The sequence below is a fragment of the Corvus moneduloides genome, chromosome 11 (assembly GCF_009650955.1).
Source record: "Corvus moneduloides isolate bCorMon1 chromosome 11, bCorMon1.pri, whole genome shotgun sequence".
NCBI lineage: Eukaryota > Metazoa > Chordata > Aves > Passeriformes > Corvidae > Corvus > Corvus moneduloides.
In genome coordinates, this window is record NC_045486.1 from 19,371,260 (window position 1) to 19,386,824 (window position 15,565).

Genomic DNA, 15,565 nt, shown 5'->3' on the forward strand with positions numbered 1-15,565 from the left:
AGCCTGCTATATTTGTAATTCTGTGAAATTCTTATTTATATGCCTCTGTGAACCTGTTGGCAGGCACAAGTTAGGACAACTTTTGCAGCTTTGCCTGGCAAGAAAAATTACAATTTCACAATAAATACAGAGCTCTGCACATGAGACAATCCCTCAAGCTCCTTCTAGTGACAAGTGTAGCTCCTTCAGGCGTGGTGACCAGCAGAGTGTCCTGGGGACAAGAAGGCCAATGGGATCCTGGGGGCAGCAGGAACCAGCCCTGGGGGCACCTCTGGAGTGACCCTGTCCCTCTGCCCAACTCTGGGGGCACCTCTGGAGTGACCCTGTCCCTCTGCCCAGCTCTGGGGGCACCTCTGGAGTGACCCTGTCCCTCTGCCCAACTCTGGGGGCACCTCTGGAGTGACCCTGTCCCTCTGCCCAGCCCTGGGGGCACCTCTGGAGTGACCCTGTCCCTCTGCCCAGCTCTGGGGGCACCTCTGGAGTGACCCTGTCCCTCTGCCCAGCTCTGGGGGCACCTCTGGAGTGACCCTGTCCCTCTGCCCAGCCCTGGAGGCACCTCTGGAGTGACCCTGTCCCTCTGCCCAGCTCTGGGGGCACCTCTGGAGTGACCCTGTCCCTCTGCCCAGCTCTGGGGCACCTCTGGAGTGACCCTGTCCCTCTGCCCAGCTCTGGGGGCACCTCTGGGGTGACCCTGTCCCTCTGCCCAGCCCTGGAGGCACCTCTGGAGTGACCCTGTCCCTCTGCCCAGCTCTGGGGGCACCTCTGGAGTGACCCTGTCCCTCTGCCCAGCTCTGGGGCACCTCTGGAGTGACCCTGTCCCTCTGCCCAGCTCTGGGGGCACCTCTGGAGTGACCCTGTCCCTCTGCCCAGCTCTGGGGGCACCTCTGGAGTGACCCTGTCCCTCTGCCCAGCCCTGGAGGCACCTCTGGAGTGACCCTGTCCCTCTGCCCAGCTCTGGGGGCACCTCTGGAGTGACCCTGTCCCTCTGCCCAGCTCTGGGGCACCTCTGGAGTGACCCTGTCCCTCTGCCCAGCCCTGGAGGCACCTCTGGAGTGACCCTGTCCCTCTGCCCAGCCCTGGAGGCACCTCTGGGGTGACCCTGTCCCTCTGCCCAGCTCTGGGGGCACCTCTGGGGTGACCCTGTCCCTCTGCCCAGCCCTGGAGGCACCTCTGGAGTGACCCTGTCCCTCTGCCCAGCTCTGGGGGCACCTCTGGAGTGACCCTGTCCCTCTGCCCAGCTCTGGGGGCACCTCTGGAGTGACCCTGTCCCTCTGCCCAGCCCTGGAGGCACCTCTGGAGTGACCCTGTCCCTCTGCCCAGCTCTGGGGGCACCTCTGGGGTGACCCTGTCCCTCTGCCCAGCTCTGGGGGCACCTCTGGAGTGACCCTGTCCCTCTGCCCAGCTCTGGGGCACCTCTGGAGTGACCCTGTCCCTCTGCCCAGCTCTGGGGGCACCTCTGGGGTGCCGTGCCCAGCTCTGGCTCCTCAGCCCAGCAGGGCCAGGGAGCTCCTGGAGCGGGGCCGGCGGAGGCTGCGCAGCTGAGGAAGGGCCTGGAGCAGCTCCGTGCCCAGCACAGGCTGAGGGAGCCGGGGCTGCTCAGCCTCGAGAGGAGCCCCAGCTGAGAGGGGCCCTCAGCCCTGGGTGTCCCTGGCTGCAGGGAGGGCTCAGGGCAGGGCCTGGGCTCTGCTCCGGGGCCCGGCAGCGGCACCAGAGCCACGGGCAGGGCCTGAGCCCGGCAATTGCCCTGCCCAGGAGGCAGAACTGCTGCCCTGGGCAGGGCCAGCCCTGAGCAGATTGTGCAGAGAGCCTCTGGGGTCTCCTCCCTGGGGTTGTTCCAGAGCTGTGTGGGCACAGTGCTGTGCCCTGTGCTCTGGGATGGCCCTGCTGGAGCAGGGACGTGGCACCAGTGACCCTCTGTGGTCACTTCCAACCTGACCCATCCTGGGATTCCATGAGTTACTTTGGTCCTTTCTACATAAATGGAAATTCCACTTCTGCCTTCAGCAGCACAAAGCCCCTGCCATTCTAAAGGAGGTTAAATGCAGTTGGGAACAAACGTGTTTGCTGGGAGACAGGAACAGCTCACAGCAACCCCTCAGCATGGGTTTAAGGCCTCCAGTCCATCTCTGATAGTCCCTGCAGAAAACATTCCCCGGATGGAAGAGGTCCAAAGGAGGATAAACACAGGGAGCAGCTGCAAATTAATGTTATATGAAAAGTTATAAACATTCCTGATTTACAGCGTTCTTCCAAAGGAACCCACCTAAAACCTGTTTGAAAAAGGTCAAACAACAGCGAAGGAGACTGAGCAGGAAACTGGTGCAGAAGTGAAGCGAAACATCGTGGAGTGGGCAGTGGGCAGCATGACCTGCGAGCACAGAAGTTGTTCTTCAAATCACTGTGTGAGAGGCAGGAGCAAGAAAGGACTTTCATCTCTTGCAGAATTTTCCAGTGCAAAGCCTCTCAGCACAGAATCCCAGATCAGGCTGGAGAGACCACAGTGGCTCAGTTGGTGTCATCTCCCTGCTCCAGCAGGGCCATCCCAGGGCACAGGATTTGTCCACACAGCTCTGGAACATCCCCAGTGAGGGACACTCCACACCCTCTCTGGACAATCTGTTTGGTGCTTGGTCACTGCCCAGGGAAGAAGTTCTGCCTCCTGTCCAGGTGGAAGTTGCTGGGATCACCTCCTGCCTGTTGCCTCTTTTCCTATTTCTCACCACCACTGAGCAGAGCCTGGTCCCTGCTCTGACACCCAGAGACAAGACCCAAGCAAACATCTGTTTAGAAATTGGGTTTATCATAATTGCAATGGGATAGGGAACAATTCAAGGGCAGAAAAATTGCCTTAGTAACACCAAAAAAAAAGTAGTTAATGGCTGTAACACTTCTTTGCTGATAGAGCTGCACTTTTTGGCAAAGGATATTATCCTCTTAGACTGAGGGAAGGAACATGGGGATATCCTGTATTTTCCTGTTTGCTCATGGTGGGGAGGAATTGTGCAAAATTTACTATTCCTCTTCACCAGTTTAACAGACAATGAAGTTACCAAGTGCCCAACAATGCTGTTTGCAAAAACACCATTGCACAAATTCTTCGTGACTTACATGACAAAATTACCCCTTTGAATCCACGGAGACTTTTGTGCAACATATTTCTAAATATTTTTAAAAGTGAGGGGGAAATAAGCATGATCTTGAAGAAAGGAATGAAAATGGGTAAGTTAGTTGCAAAAACATCCCCCAAACCCTGTGTGCATGTTTAACACGGAGCAGATGTACTGGAACTACATGAATCACAAAAACGTCAGTTTAGCTGAGATATCCAGAAATGTGTTACACACTTGGGGTTTTCCAGCTCTTAAAGTAGTTGTATAAGGCAGCTCCACTAAAAGAAACTCCGTCTCTACTTCAGACCCAGTGCTGGTTATCAGAGAAGAGTGACAGTCCTGTGGCTGCTGAGGGCTGGGATGATCCCAAAGCAGGATGTGGTGTCTGATCCTCCGCAGACTCCTGGGTTACCTCAGGTGAACCCCGGCGTCACCTCCCGGCTGCAGCCAGCTCAGATCGCCACAGGTTTCCAGCCACACCCGGAGCTCTCAGGCGGGCGGGGAGAGCGGAGCTGCGGGCAGCGGGCGGGCAGAGCCGGGATCTTCCCGGCAGCGCAGCCCCGGAGAGAGGGGAGCATCACTCTGCAGCGTCCCGGAGCCCCGGGGTGGCACGGGGCCGGGCATCCCACCGCATCCACCGCCTCCCATCGCATCCACCGCCTCCTATCGCATCCCATCGCATCCACCGCCTCCCATCGCATCCCACCGCCTCCCATAGCAGCCCATCGCTTCCCGCCGCCTCCCACCGCATCCACTGCCTCCCACCGCCTCGACCGCATCCATCCCATCGCATCCATCACTTCCCATCGCGTCCCACGCCCCCTCCGCGTCCCGGCCGGCCCTGCCCAGCCCCGCGGCAGGAGGAGCGGCTCCGCCCGGCCCCGCTGCCCGAGCTGCCGGAGCCGCTCCGCGCTCTCCTCCTCGCTTTGGTGAGTGAACAGCGGCGGGGAAAGCGGGGAGGGAGCGGGGCCGAGGGGAAGCGGGAGGGATTTGAGGGATTTGAGGGATTTGAGGCTGGGGGAGCGCTGGCGGCTCCTCGGAGATCGCTCGTCCCGGCTGAGGCTGCGGCGGTACCTGAGCGCAGCGAGAGGAGCGGGGCAGGAAAGCCAGAGCAGCACAACTCAGCAACACACCCCGCTTTTGATAACTCCCCCCCAGCATTAACTGGGAGCCCTTGGCAGAAGTTTTCTGCTCCTTACCCGGCGCATCCCAGCCCAGAGCAGCAGAGGGGTGCGGGGAGCAAAGGGTCTCCCGTCGGGGCAAACAAATCTGAAGAGAAATCCCCAAAGTGCGCCAATACACCGGAGGAAGCTCAGGCAGCTTTTCTCCCCGGAGGACACTTGTCCCAGCTGCAGATCCAGCAGCTCCAAAGGCTCCCAGGTTTGCCCCCTGCCCCCGGAGCAGAGAGGAGTCGCTGGGGGTCAGGCCAGCAAGGGCCAGAGCACGGAGGGGATGTTCAGATGGAAATGGAAAGGAGGGGAAGGAAAACAGATAGATAAAGTCCGGATTCTCCATTGTACTTAATGGGCACACTTGAATTAAGATGGTTTAAGCAATTAAAGGGGAGTTCCTGTCTGTCTGCAAAATATTTACGCTCTTGTTTTAAGCATCTTTCTGGTGACTAACGGTGAGGGAAGGGATGGGGACACGGCTGGGAAAAACAGGCAGGGAGGGGTGGGTTCCTTGTTTTGAGGGAGAACGGTGGCTTGGCTGAAGAAAGAGGAAGATAGAGAACTTAGCCCTCACCCCCTCTGGAGACAATTGTGCTCTCGCGAGGTAAATGCATTCTTTTCATACAGATCTTTTCTCAAATACAAGTCCAGCACATCCTGAGGGGGTTGACACTAGAGCAGGGACATAACCTGCCCTAAACCTTATACCATTCTTGATGTAGCCTCCCCAGGCTTTCCTTTACAGTCAGGAATGATGGAGAGGAGTCAGAATTCTTGGATCAGCTGCTTTTAAACTGTTTATTTGCAAGGCACCAGGCTCTTTCACTGTAAGAAACCCTGTGGTCCAGCAGTGCCCCTTTGCCATCTGCTTAATTCAACAAAAAACATTAAAGCTGCCTGCAAAAAGAAGAAAAAAGAGCTTGTTTAACTCATATCTGTATCTCTATAAAGGAAAAGCTTTGTATTTTCAATAAGTTATTGCTAAAATATGAAGGAACTCATCATATTACTACAGTAATATAGTAATACAGTAAGTAATACAGTAAGTTCACCTGCTGTTTGAAGAGATTGATAATATGTGCTTCAAATTAAAGGTGAATTTTTTTTAAAAATGACCCAAAATAAATCTTTCAGTAACAGGGTTTCCTTTTATTGCCAGTACAAGGAGACAGTGACTCCTCAAACCCACTAGGATTTTTAAATCTGTGCATTTTTGTGATGAAGGTTTTCATACAGCTTCAAAGCACCAGAAGTTCACTCGAGCTGAATTCAAATAAATCCCCAAAGAGTTTTCATAGTGGTCAACCTCAGCACTGAAAGAACTACCAACTCTTATTCACACACATTGGCTTTTACTTTTGTGAGTAGTGGCTTACCAAGTCACTTGGAAAGAACCAGATCTTGATGTCTGAATGACAGGGTGAGTTACCTTTTAAAAAGTATATTTACTTTTTAAAAAGTTAATTGTATGTGAGTCATCTGAGTGAGAATAGCAGGCAGGTTTACCATGTTTTTTCATTTACTTTTTATCCAAAATATTCCTTGAATATTGGCAGGCATTGAATAGGGTTTGTTCCCTTACAGAGAAATAAATGAGTTTTTGAGAGGGAAATCAATCAATTGTAATCAATGTTACAATTATGTTAATTAGTGTTAAATGATTCAGAGTGATTAAACCCACTGAGTTTTACTGTTGCCAAGGGTTGGAGTCAGTAGTAGCACAAGGTGGAGTCCAAAAAAATCAAGGTTTTTTTGCCATTCCCGTAGCAAAGATGTCCTGTTACAGTGAGTTGGGATAATGGCTTCCAAACCCAGAACAGAAAGGCACCACTGCAGCTGCTCAGCTTTAAAGGAACCACATTCCTGGGAAACTCCCCTGGTTTATAAGGGATTTTACAGCTAATGGGTTTGTTTGGTGCATCACAGCACAAATTTCTTCTATTACAACAGTTACTGCACAGCTCTAGCACCCACAGCAAATGCTCTTTTTACACACAAGTAATGGAGTAAAGACTATGATTTCTCCAGCACAGCAGTACTTAAAGAAAGTAACACTTAAACACTGTTTTGCTGAGAGATCACATTGATGAGCAGTTAGTTGATACTGATAGTGTTTAGACTAGCAGGGAAAATTAATACCATATCTGGAAGCTTCAGGATTCTAGTCAAGATATGAGGTTGTCCCCCCAATCTCTTGGCAAAAATAAACCATATTTGGGAAATACTATCACAAGGACAAGACTGGACTTTGTCATGGAAAAACTGACATTTAGAACAACTGAAACTAGAAGATTGAGCTGCTGGAAGAAGAGTTTCTGGAAGTCTGAGATTACATTTTGAAGGCCAAAACATTCTTTGGAATGTGTCCATCTTCAGCTCTTTCTAATATTCATGGCATATAGGCCAAGGGTTAAAGAGAGTTGTTAAAAAATGCCAGCCAGAGTCACAAAAGTCTATTTCTATCTCCTGATGATTTCAGGTTAAGGCTCAAACTTAAAAATAATATATTTATTTAGAAAAAAAAAAAAAAGGCAGTAAATACAGATGTAGTATTTAATAATAAAAGCAGATTTATTTATCAAATAAAAGCAGAAATATTTATCTGCAATCCTGACAGGCTGTACCCTAATATCCAGATATACCAATTAAAAGAAATAGTGGGAGCACAGCAGAATCAGTGGACTGAAAAGAAAATATCCCTATATCAGCAAGTTACAAATTCAGTATATCACACAGTTATAATAATAAAGACTTTTTTCTCCTTGAAACACTTCACGAAGTTACTTAAAAGTTTCCATCCTCCTTCACAACAGGCTCTGCATTCCATCTGCTTGTTGTTCATAAGGTCTGCTTGCTCTCCTTAGCACATCACCATCCAAGCTGGAGGAGTAAGGATAAATTTAATGGCCCAGCCCAGCCCACAGCCGAGCAATACAGCTGCTGTACAAAGGGGCAGAGGGGTTGACCTTGCCCTGGCCCCTTGGCCACCTGCATGAAGGGGTCACTGCTCTGAGTGTGAGGGGACCTTTCACAGTCCAGAGCAACTGGATAAATTCATTTAAAAAACAGTCCATCTGAAGTATTTTAAAATTACCTGTGATGTGTGTTCCCAGACATAACTGAATAACCACACAGCCTGTTCACCTTCTTTAGTCAAGTGACAGGACCAGGAGAGGGTATAGAAATGCAGCAGTTATGGCACTGGGCCCTCAAGTTTGGAAGTGAAGTGTGGAGAAGGCTTCAGAAACAGCCTCTTGCCCTTTCTTTCCCCAGGAACAGCACCTTTCCCAATCCCACCGGCACACAGCATCATTCCCGGAGCATCCAGCTCCCAAATCAGCCTGCAGATCCCCAACCCAACAACTCAGACAGCAATTTGCTCCGCAGTCTGCTCTGTAAAGTAGATTTCAGCACATCTGCTACATTAGTCTTGGCCTCATTTTCCCCCTAGCACAGCATTTCCTACAAAAGCCACTGAAAATTCCCTGCCACCGAAGGAATGCAAAGCAATTAATGCAAAACTGGACAGCCAGATGTCCAGAGCTGTCATTAAGGAGCTCCTCCACCCCAAGGAAGAGTCATAACAAGACAAGGAATTAAATTTTATAATATTTATAAGTCAGGCAGCGTTGCTTGTTCACACAGCAGAAGATTTATTTATAACTCTCTTAAAAGAGGTATGTGAGGGGAAAAGGACAATCCAGCAGACTGGCAGAATTTAGCTGGTCAGACACTGCATCTTCAGATTATGAATCTTTTCATTTCAGGCTGCCTAGGGGAGACAGCTCGAGGGCAGACAGAATTCAGTCTGTCCTTTGACAGTGCGAGACACTTTTCTGGAATAAAAAACCAAAGCCTGGTCCTTGCTGGACTCAGACATTGAGTCATCTGAGTGGGAATAGCAGGCAGGTTTACCATGTTTTTTCATTTACTTTTTATCAAAAATATTCCTTGGATATTGGCAGGCATTGAATAGGGGTTGTTCCCTTACAGAGAAATAAATGAGTTTTTGAGAGGGAAATCAATCAAACTTCTAACATGCTAATACTTTCAACACCTAAAGAATACTTTTTTTAAAAATCACTAGAAATAAATGGGTTTCTTCAGTACAACAGAGTGAGTAAAGGCCATCTGAATAAAAATCTTAATTTCTGCCTTGAATTTAGTCTGATGAACAAGAATTTTGCTCTTTGGACCTGCAGCCTCTTAAAAATCTCTCAGTAAAAGATGCGCCAGCAGCTGCTTCTAGAAACTTACTCCCACTTAGGGCTTAATAGATTGCACCTGCACTAATGAGGCACTGAGGCACCCACTCAGCATCTCCCAGTAGAGCCTTGTTCCTTGGAACTGTAATACAATAACAAATGATGATTGCTGAGCCTCCTCGTAGAAAAAGCTCTTCACAGACAGCAAAAATTAAAGAAACATTCCATGGTGAGGTCATGGTTTAGAATTTCCAAAAAGCAATCCAAGGTCTTGGGCTGCTTTCTTTAAAATCTGTTCTTAGTGAACTTTGTTTTGGTGTAATTAAACTGTGCAAACACTGAACCCCATGTATTCATTATTATTGCTCTCCTCTACTGGCAACTGAGTTACAGATAAGGAATTACAATAGCTCCTGAAAAAAAGGCACCTATCCTTCTTTGGAGCAGGACTACTCCAGCTCAAGATCTGCAAGTTGCTTCCTAAATCCTGCCCTATCCAACCACAGCAGTGCTGAGGAGAAAGTTTGGGGAGCAGTCAACACCATTGACTGTGTTCTGCTCTGTTTTATTCCCAGAATCACAGAACTGTTAGGGCTGGAGGGACCTCTGGAGATCATCCAGCCCAAGCCCAAATGCAGTTCATGCATTCCATGTGCAGCTCACGAACAGCCAAGGGGAGCTGTCTAACCAGGCAGCTTTCTTTGCTGTTATTTTTCTTTTTCAGTTGAAGACTCAATCAAAGTTGCCTTTTCTCCCTTTATTTTACCACACATTTACATGGAAATACCTGGGGGTGAAGATGAGTCATTCCAGGTTCTTGCAACAACTCCTTGCCTTGGCCATGCCCTGTACACTTAAACACACTTGAAGAGGTGGAAGAAATACCGGGATATAACCATTTTCTGGACAGGCTGGTTTAAAATCCATGGAGTAATTTCTGTCCTCATTCTCAGGAGATGCTCGAGGCCTCTGTCATCTGTGAGCAGCTGCCACAGAGGAATTGTCCTGGCAGAGCCTGAAGGAATCCGGGATCACAGCACTCCCCAAGGTGCTCCTGTTCCCTCTGCCTGTGGATGCTGCTGCCACCAAGGACACAGCTCTTCTCCCAACAACACCCACCCGTAAGTAAAGCCCAGGCAAGAAGGAATTTGACCTCTCATAAGGAAGCACAAATCATTTCAGCTTAAACCCTGATTACTGGAATAAGAAAGATAAAGTTACATGAATTATTGCATCACCGGATTTCAATAGAAAATGCTGATTATTGAACAATCTCTTGCATTGTATTGCTCTGGCCATGTTTAGAGTTACGAGGGTGAGAAATCCCATGCATATCTCAGTGTCAGTTGTGTAAATACTTTGAGCAAATATATTTACAGTCTCAATTTCCTTCCTTATTGCTTTAAGAGATTTACCAGGACATAAACTCAGAAAAGCTGTGACATGGCACAAAAATGTGTGTCACCATCACAGACATTTTTCTTCAATGTACTGGAGGCAGAATTTGGTCAATGGATCATATGCTCCAAGATGTAAAATATTATTAATCAATTCTGGACTGTGCATCAATACATGAAGTTAGCAGCTGGGAAGCAGAAGATGCTTATTAATCCTGAAAATTCCTATCATTTTGTATTGGATCTAAAATAGGCCTGGCATCTTTAAATGTTTGAAATCTGTGTGAGCCTAAACTGTGTAGGAAGAGATTACTCATTACCTATAATTGAATGACTGCCTACTGACTGCCAATTGCTGGATTCTCCAACTGCTAGATGTAGGTTGTAAATAAGCACTGGCTTGTTTAAACTATTTAGTGCAAAATACGTTAATATGCTTTTTACTAACACATTTTAAATCAGTTTGCCAATATGGAGTTTATGTTCTGGTTCATGATCAGCTGTTTAATGAGATGTAATGGATTAAAGCTGTGAGGAATTAAATTTCTTCTTCAGATTCTGGGGTCAGAAATATATGAAGCCCTATGAAAACTGTTTGGGATTGGTTATTTGGGTTTCATAAAACACAAATTACCTCTGTGTAAAATGTTGTAAAAATTTGTTCTGTAGGAAAGCCCTAAAAGGGACAGTGCTAAGCTGAGGCACAAATTAGCTTTATTATCTTATTACTACAGTGATTGAGCATGGTTTTTTTTTCTTTTCTGTAGCTCTGGAAATAAAAATCCCCAAGCAACCCAACACATTTTCATCCAGGAGTGCAGACCACAACTGAACTTCCAAGGCCTGGACGTCCGCTCCGATTCTCACTCTGTGTGCCCGTGAAGAAGATGTCCAAGAACACAACAGAGAACTCAAGCAATGCTCCCTCAGCTCTTCTAGGCCTGTTCCTTGGGAGCATTTCCCTGATCACCATTGTCATGAACATTTTAGTGCTGTGTGCTGTGAAAATGGAGAAGAAGCTGCAGACAGTGGGCAATTTGTACATCGTGAGCCTGTCCATCGCAGACCTGATCGTGGGGGTGGCTGTGATGCCCCTCAACATCGTGTACATGCTGAGCCCCGTGTGGCCCCTGGGGCTGGCAGCCTGCTTGTTCTGGCTGTCCATGGATTACGTGGCCAGCACCGCCTCTATTTTCAACCTCTTCATCCTGTGCATGGACCGGTACCGCTCGGTGCAGCAGCCGCTGAAATACCTCCAGTACCGCACCAAAATGAGAGCCTCGCTGCTCATCCTGGGGGCCTGGCTGCTCTCCTTCACCTGGGTCATCCCCATCCTGGGCTGGCACGTTTTTGCCAACAACGGGCAAAGGAAGGTGAAGGAGAACAAGTGTGAGACAGAGTTCTCCGAAGTCACCTGGTTTAAAGTGCTGACAGCCATTTTCAACTTCTACCTGCCCTCCCTCCTGATGCTGTGGTTCTACTGTAAAATCTTCAGAACTGTTCGGAGACACTGCCAGCACCGAGAGCTCACCAACAGAGCTTATTGGTCTTCCTTGGAAAAAACCACCGTGCATCAGACTAAGATAAAGGACGAGAAAAATATCTGCCTCCAGAAGCAAATCTTATGCGAGAACACCCCTGGCACAGAGAAGCAAAGCTCCCCAGAGCCCCAAAGAGTGGAGGCAGAGCTTTATTTCAGGAATCCTGACAAATCTTCAAAGGCACTGAGTAATGGGAAAGTCCTGAAGTGGAGCTGTTTCTCTATCACCACGGCCAAGCCTGGGCGTGGCTTGGATAAAACAGGGAAGAAGGGGGTGTGTGCCACAAAAAAGCCTGGGAATAAGGAGCAGCCTGGCTGCCAGGACAGTGACTCCAGCGCGGCATCCGACAACCACACCTTCACTGAGGTGGCACCCCGTGCACAGCACTCCAGTTCCAACCCTAAAGGAGCCTGCTGTCCTCAGGGAAAGACTGAGTGCAGGGATTCCAGAGGGCTGACATTCCTGAGGAAGACCTGGAACACCCTGCACGGCCATCCCAGGAGCGCCCACCGGCACGGGAACAGGGAGCGGAAGGCAGCGAAGCAGCTGGGGGTGATCATGGCAGTCTTCATGCTCTGCTGGATCCCCTACTTTGTGTTATTTATGGTGATAACATTCCACGACCATGAACGGCTCTCAGAACTGCACATGATCACCATATGGCTCGGCTACGTGAACTCCACCCTAAATCCATTCCTGTATCCTCTTTGTAACCACAATTTCAAGAAGACTTTCAAAAAGATCCTTCACATTCACTGATACTGGTCTGGGTTTTTGGAGCTCAAATGCAGCTCAGGAGTTCAACCAAACAAAATAGTCCAGTTTCGAAGGACGAGTAAAGTAAAAGACTTTGGCAAACTGTAATTTATAAAGTGTTAGTAAAAGTGGGAAATGTGCATTTAATAGTTTTAACACATTTGAAGAGCTACTTCAGGTCAAGAATCTGAAAAACTCAGGGTCAATCTGTGAACTGTTACACTGTTGTCAACATTTTACCATTTGAGATCACCTCTTTCATCACAGAAATGGAGATACAAATAGGCATCTTCAGTGATTATAAATTATTCAGCCCCAGAAAAGGAAGAAACCACATTTCTGTGATTGGCCAAAACCATTTTTCTCTTTCAACTTACTCCATTACACGCAGGAACACATTGCTTGTGCAGTGAGATTTGCAAGTGGAGGTACTTTGCACAGTCAAATAACAAACTTTCAACTGTTTAAAAAAACTCCCTTATTTATTTATAGCTTCCTCCAAATCACAAACCTTTCATCAAACATCAAGTTTAAGTGTACCCTACTGTATCTCTTTGATATCACACTTACATTAACTGTACGTTAACTTTGCTGAAAAAAAGTAGTATTTTTATGTCCTAAAAGGGTTTCCATGCTCAACCTACTGTCACCATCTTCTCCAGAAGGGTGTGCTGCTGTTCTAGAATTGCAGAATACAGTTGCTTATACATGAAGTATGTTTCCCTTTTCTACCCTTCATATTTAATTGCATTTTGTAAACCTTGCTGTCAAACATTTCAGGAGAAACACACAATAATGGAATACTCTAAGTTGGAAAAGAGACCAAGAAGATGTTGAAGTACACCCTACAGCTGAAAGCTGGGCTGGATTTGATATTACAAAGAAAAAGGATGTGCTCTGATTCACTTTGTAGTGCTGATGCATTTCCCACATCCTGAACACTTTCTCGCTTCTGAAATTGCTGCGTTAACAACAAAGTTCTGACCTGTAACTCCTTCAGCTGAGAACTGCCAAAAGTTTGGGGGGGGATGAGTTGTAGGGGTGTCCTGTGCAATATCTTTATTACATCAGAAGCAAAAAGGAGTGGTTTAATGGTAAGAGGAGAAATTCTGGATTCTCTTCTCTTCGGGATCTCGAGCTGCTCAGAGTCCCTCTGTGCCACATGTGCCTAGTTCATAAAGTGAGTAAGACAAGATCACAGCAACAATGCAACACTAAGGGGAATGTGGGAAAGACTGCTCATAAATTTTGGATAGAATACTCTAAATGCAAAGTATTATTCCTCTGTCCATGTCATTTCTCTGAATTAGACACCCGAGTGTTTAATTGTATTTAAAGTATTCAATATTAAACAGAGCCCTAATACATCTGCATTTTAATAAATTGGGAAAATGTGCTAAAGGAATAAACTCCAATTCAGTCTATTTCAGTGTATCCCACAAGGTTCAGAGATTAATTGACTTTGGTTTCAAGTTGCATGCAGGAAAAACTGCAATTAGGAAACTTAAATCTGGGAGAAATAAAGGCAAAATGCAGAGAGAGAATATAAACCCAACAAAATTCATTGCAGAATTCAGGCAACTTTTTCACTGCAGGAGGAACACCTGCCCCAGTAGTAAAAGACACCTTTTTGGGGTACAGAGCAGAACCTTTTGAAACACATGCTCTAATCCCTGGCCTTTCACAAACAATCACTGAGATTCACAGCCATTACATTGTTTTTTTCTACTGTGATTTGCAACAGCAATTCTGGCCAAAATGGATGGTAATTTAGATGATCCCTGAGGAAATAAAAGTCAGCCACAGTTATTAGTGCTGAAAAACACATTTACCCAAGGGCTGCTGAGAGTCATCAAGAAATCTGTCCTGTTGATCATGAAAAGCCTTTTCTGACTTTACAATGTACCAATACACGACAAAACCTAAGCAAGGTCATCAAAAATTGGTCTAAAAATGATGGTGACTGTAACGACAAAAAATAAAGAACATTCAAAGAGCTAAACCCAGGAAAGTAAAGCTGCCTGAATATTTTTTAATCTCACTTCATTTTACCCATGATCTTAGTGTCACTGTGTTAATAACAAAGACAGGACTGGTGATAGCCACATTTTATAGCCATTAGATAATTGTAGTGGTTTGGTCCAAAATACTCATTACTGTTTACCTTCTGTGAGCAGAGAATTAGGAGAAACGCAAAGCAGGCACCAACCTTGAAAGAATATAAACAAGTTTATTAACAGATCTAAAAGAAGAAAAAATAATAATAATAAAAAATAATAATAATAATAAAAAGGGATAGTACTTATTTTAAATAGCAAGGTACCTAAGAGGATTTCTCAGTTTATTTCACTGAACAGGCAATTCCAGAGGCTCTGGATGTAAGAAAAGCAAAGCAAATTAGGGTCAGGACTGGAGATGCCTCCCACCACGTGGGGCCAAGGCTCAAGAGCATATTCCAGGCGTGGTTTCCTGTAAAACATTTTCAGTGCTTTCCAGTTAACAAACAAGGTCGGAGGACACGGAGCTTCCAGAGGACACGACGAGAGACTGGGGATTTCTTGGACTGCAGTTGTGCTGGGATTAAGGTGTGGTGGGAGGGACCAGAGGCACAAAACTCCGCTCTCGCAGCGTTGCCTGCGCCAGTGGGGACATCTGGTGGGAAAGGAGCGAGCCCCGGGATGCTGCGGGGAACTCCTCGGAAGATCGGGAAGGAAAGGTGAGTGCAGGTGCACATTTTGGCCTCTCTCCATCCTCTGAAAGGATGGGTCCGTTAAATTTCCTGCGAGACCGCTTTGTGAAAGCAAAAGAAATGAAACCGATTGAAAGATTCTCTGTAAAAACACATTTCTAATCCTCAGGTGTTAATGCAGAAGCACTGCATTAACATGTATCTGAACATTTCTAGGAGGCCCTGAGCTCTGCAGATTTTCCACTGCTAGCAGGGGTGCTGAGGACTACTCTCCTCACTTAAGCTCCTGCAGAGGAGGTGTTAAAAATTTAAAATTTAGAAGTTAAAACTGAAATGTTTCAGTGCATCCTTTCCTTCAGCCAGAATGCCAATTCACTTGGAAGTGCCAAGCTAAATTTAAATACTGTACAAACATATTTGCATTCACTGAGATATCAAATACAATGACAAAATGATTAATTTTCATCAAATTATGTGTCTACTGAAGGATTAGAACATAAAGAAAACAATTAATGTCGATGCAGTGTGGAAATGGCTCCTGAAAATAGTTTACACTCCTGATACTGAGTTGAAAAATTATTTTAAAAACATGGTGCATGTCTGATATCAAAATAAATCCTGAACTCAGTTCTTTGAGGGGTAAAAGCTGCTTCTCTGATCATATCAGGGTGTTCTTTTGGAGCATATTCCTGCTT

The 15,565-nt window shown here is 46.8% G+C and overlaps 1 protein-coding gene across 1 annotated transcript; it reads left to right on the forward strand.

The window, feature by feature from the left end:
- Nucleotides 1-3,352: 3,352 nt before the first annotated feature.
- On the forward strand, nt 3,353-13,581 carry HRH1 (histamine receptor H1). The gene is made up of 3 exons (XM_032121243.1): nt 3,353-4,039; nt 9,441-9,608; nt 10,652-13,581. Exon 3 carries the CDS (start codon nt 10,772-10,774, stop codon nt 12,182-12,184), a length of 1,413 nt encoding a protein of 470 aa, XP_031977134.1. The 5' UTR covers nt 3,353-4,039; nt 9,441-9,608; nt 10,652-10,771; the 3' UTR covers nt 12,185-13,581.
- The last annotated feature ends 1,984 nt before the right edge of the window (nt 13,582-15,565 follow it).

What these genes read in the sequence shown, in the direction of transcription:
- HRH1 (XM_032121243.1), top strand. Translation starts at nt 10,772, where the DNA reads ATGTCCAAGAACACAACAGAGAACTCAAGCAATGCTCCCTCAGCTCTT.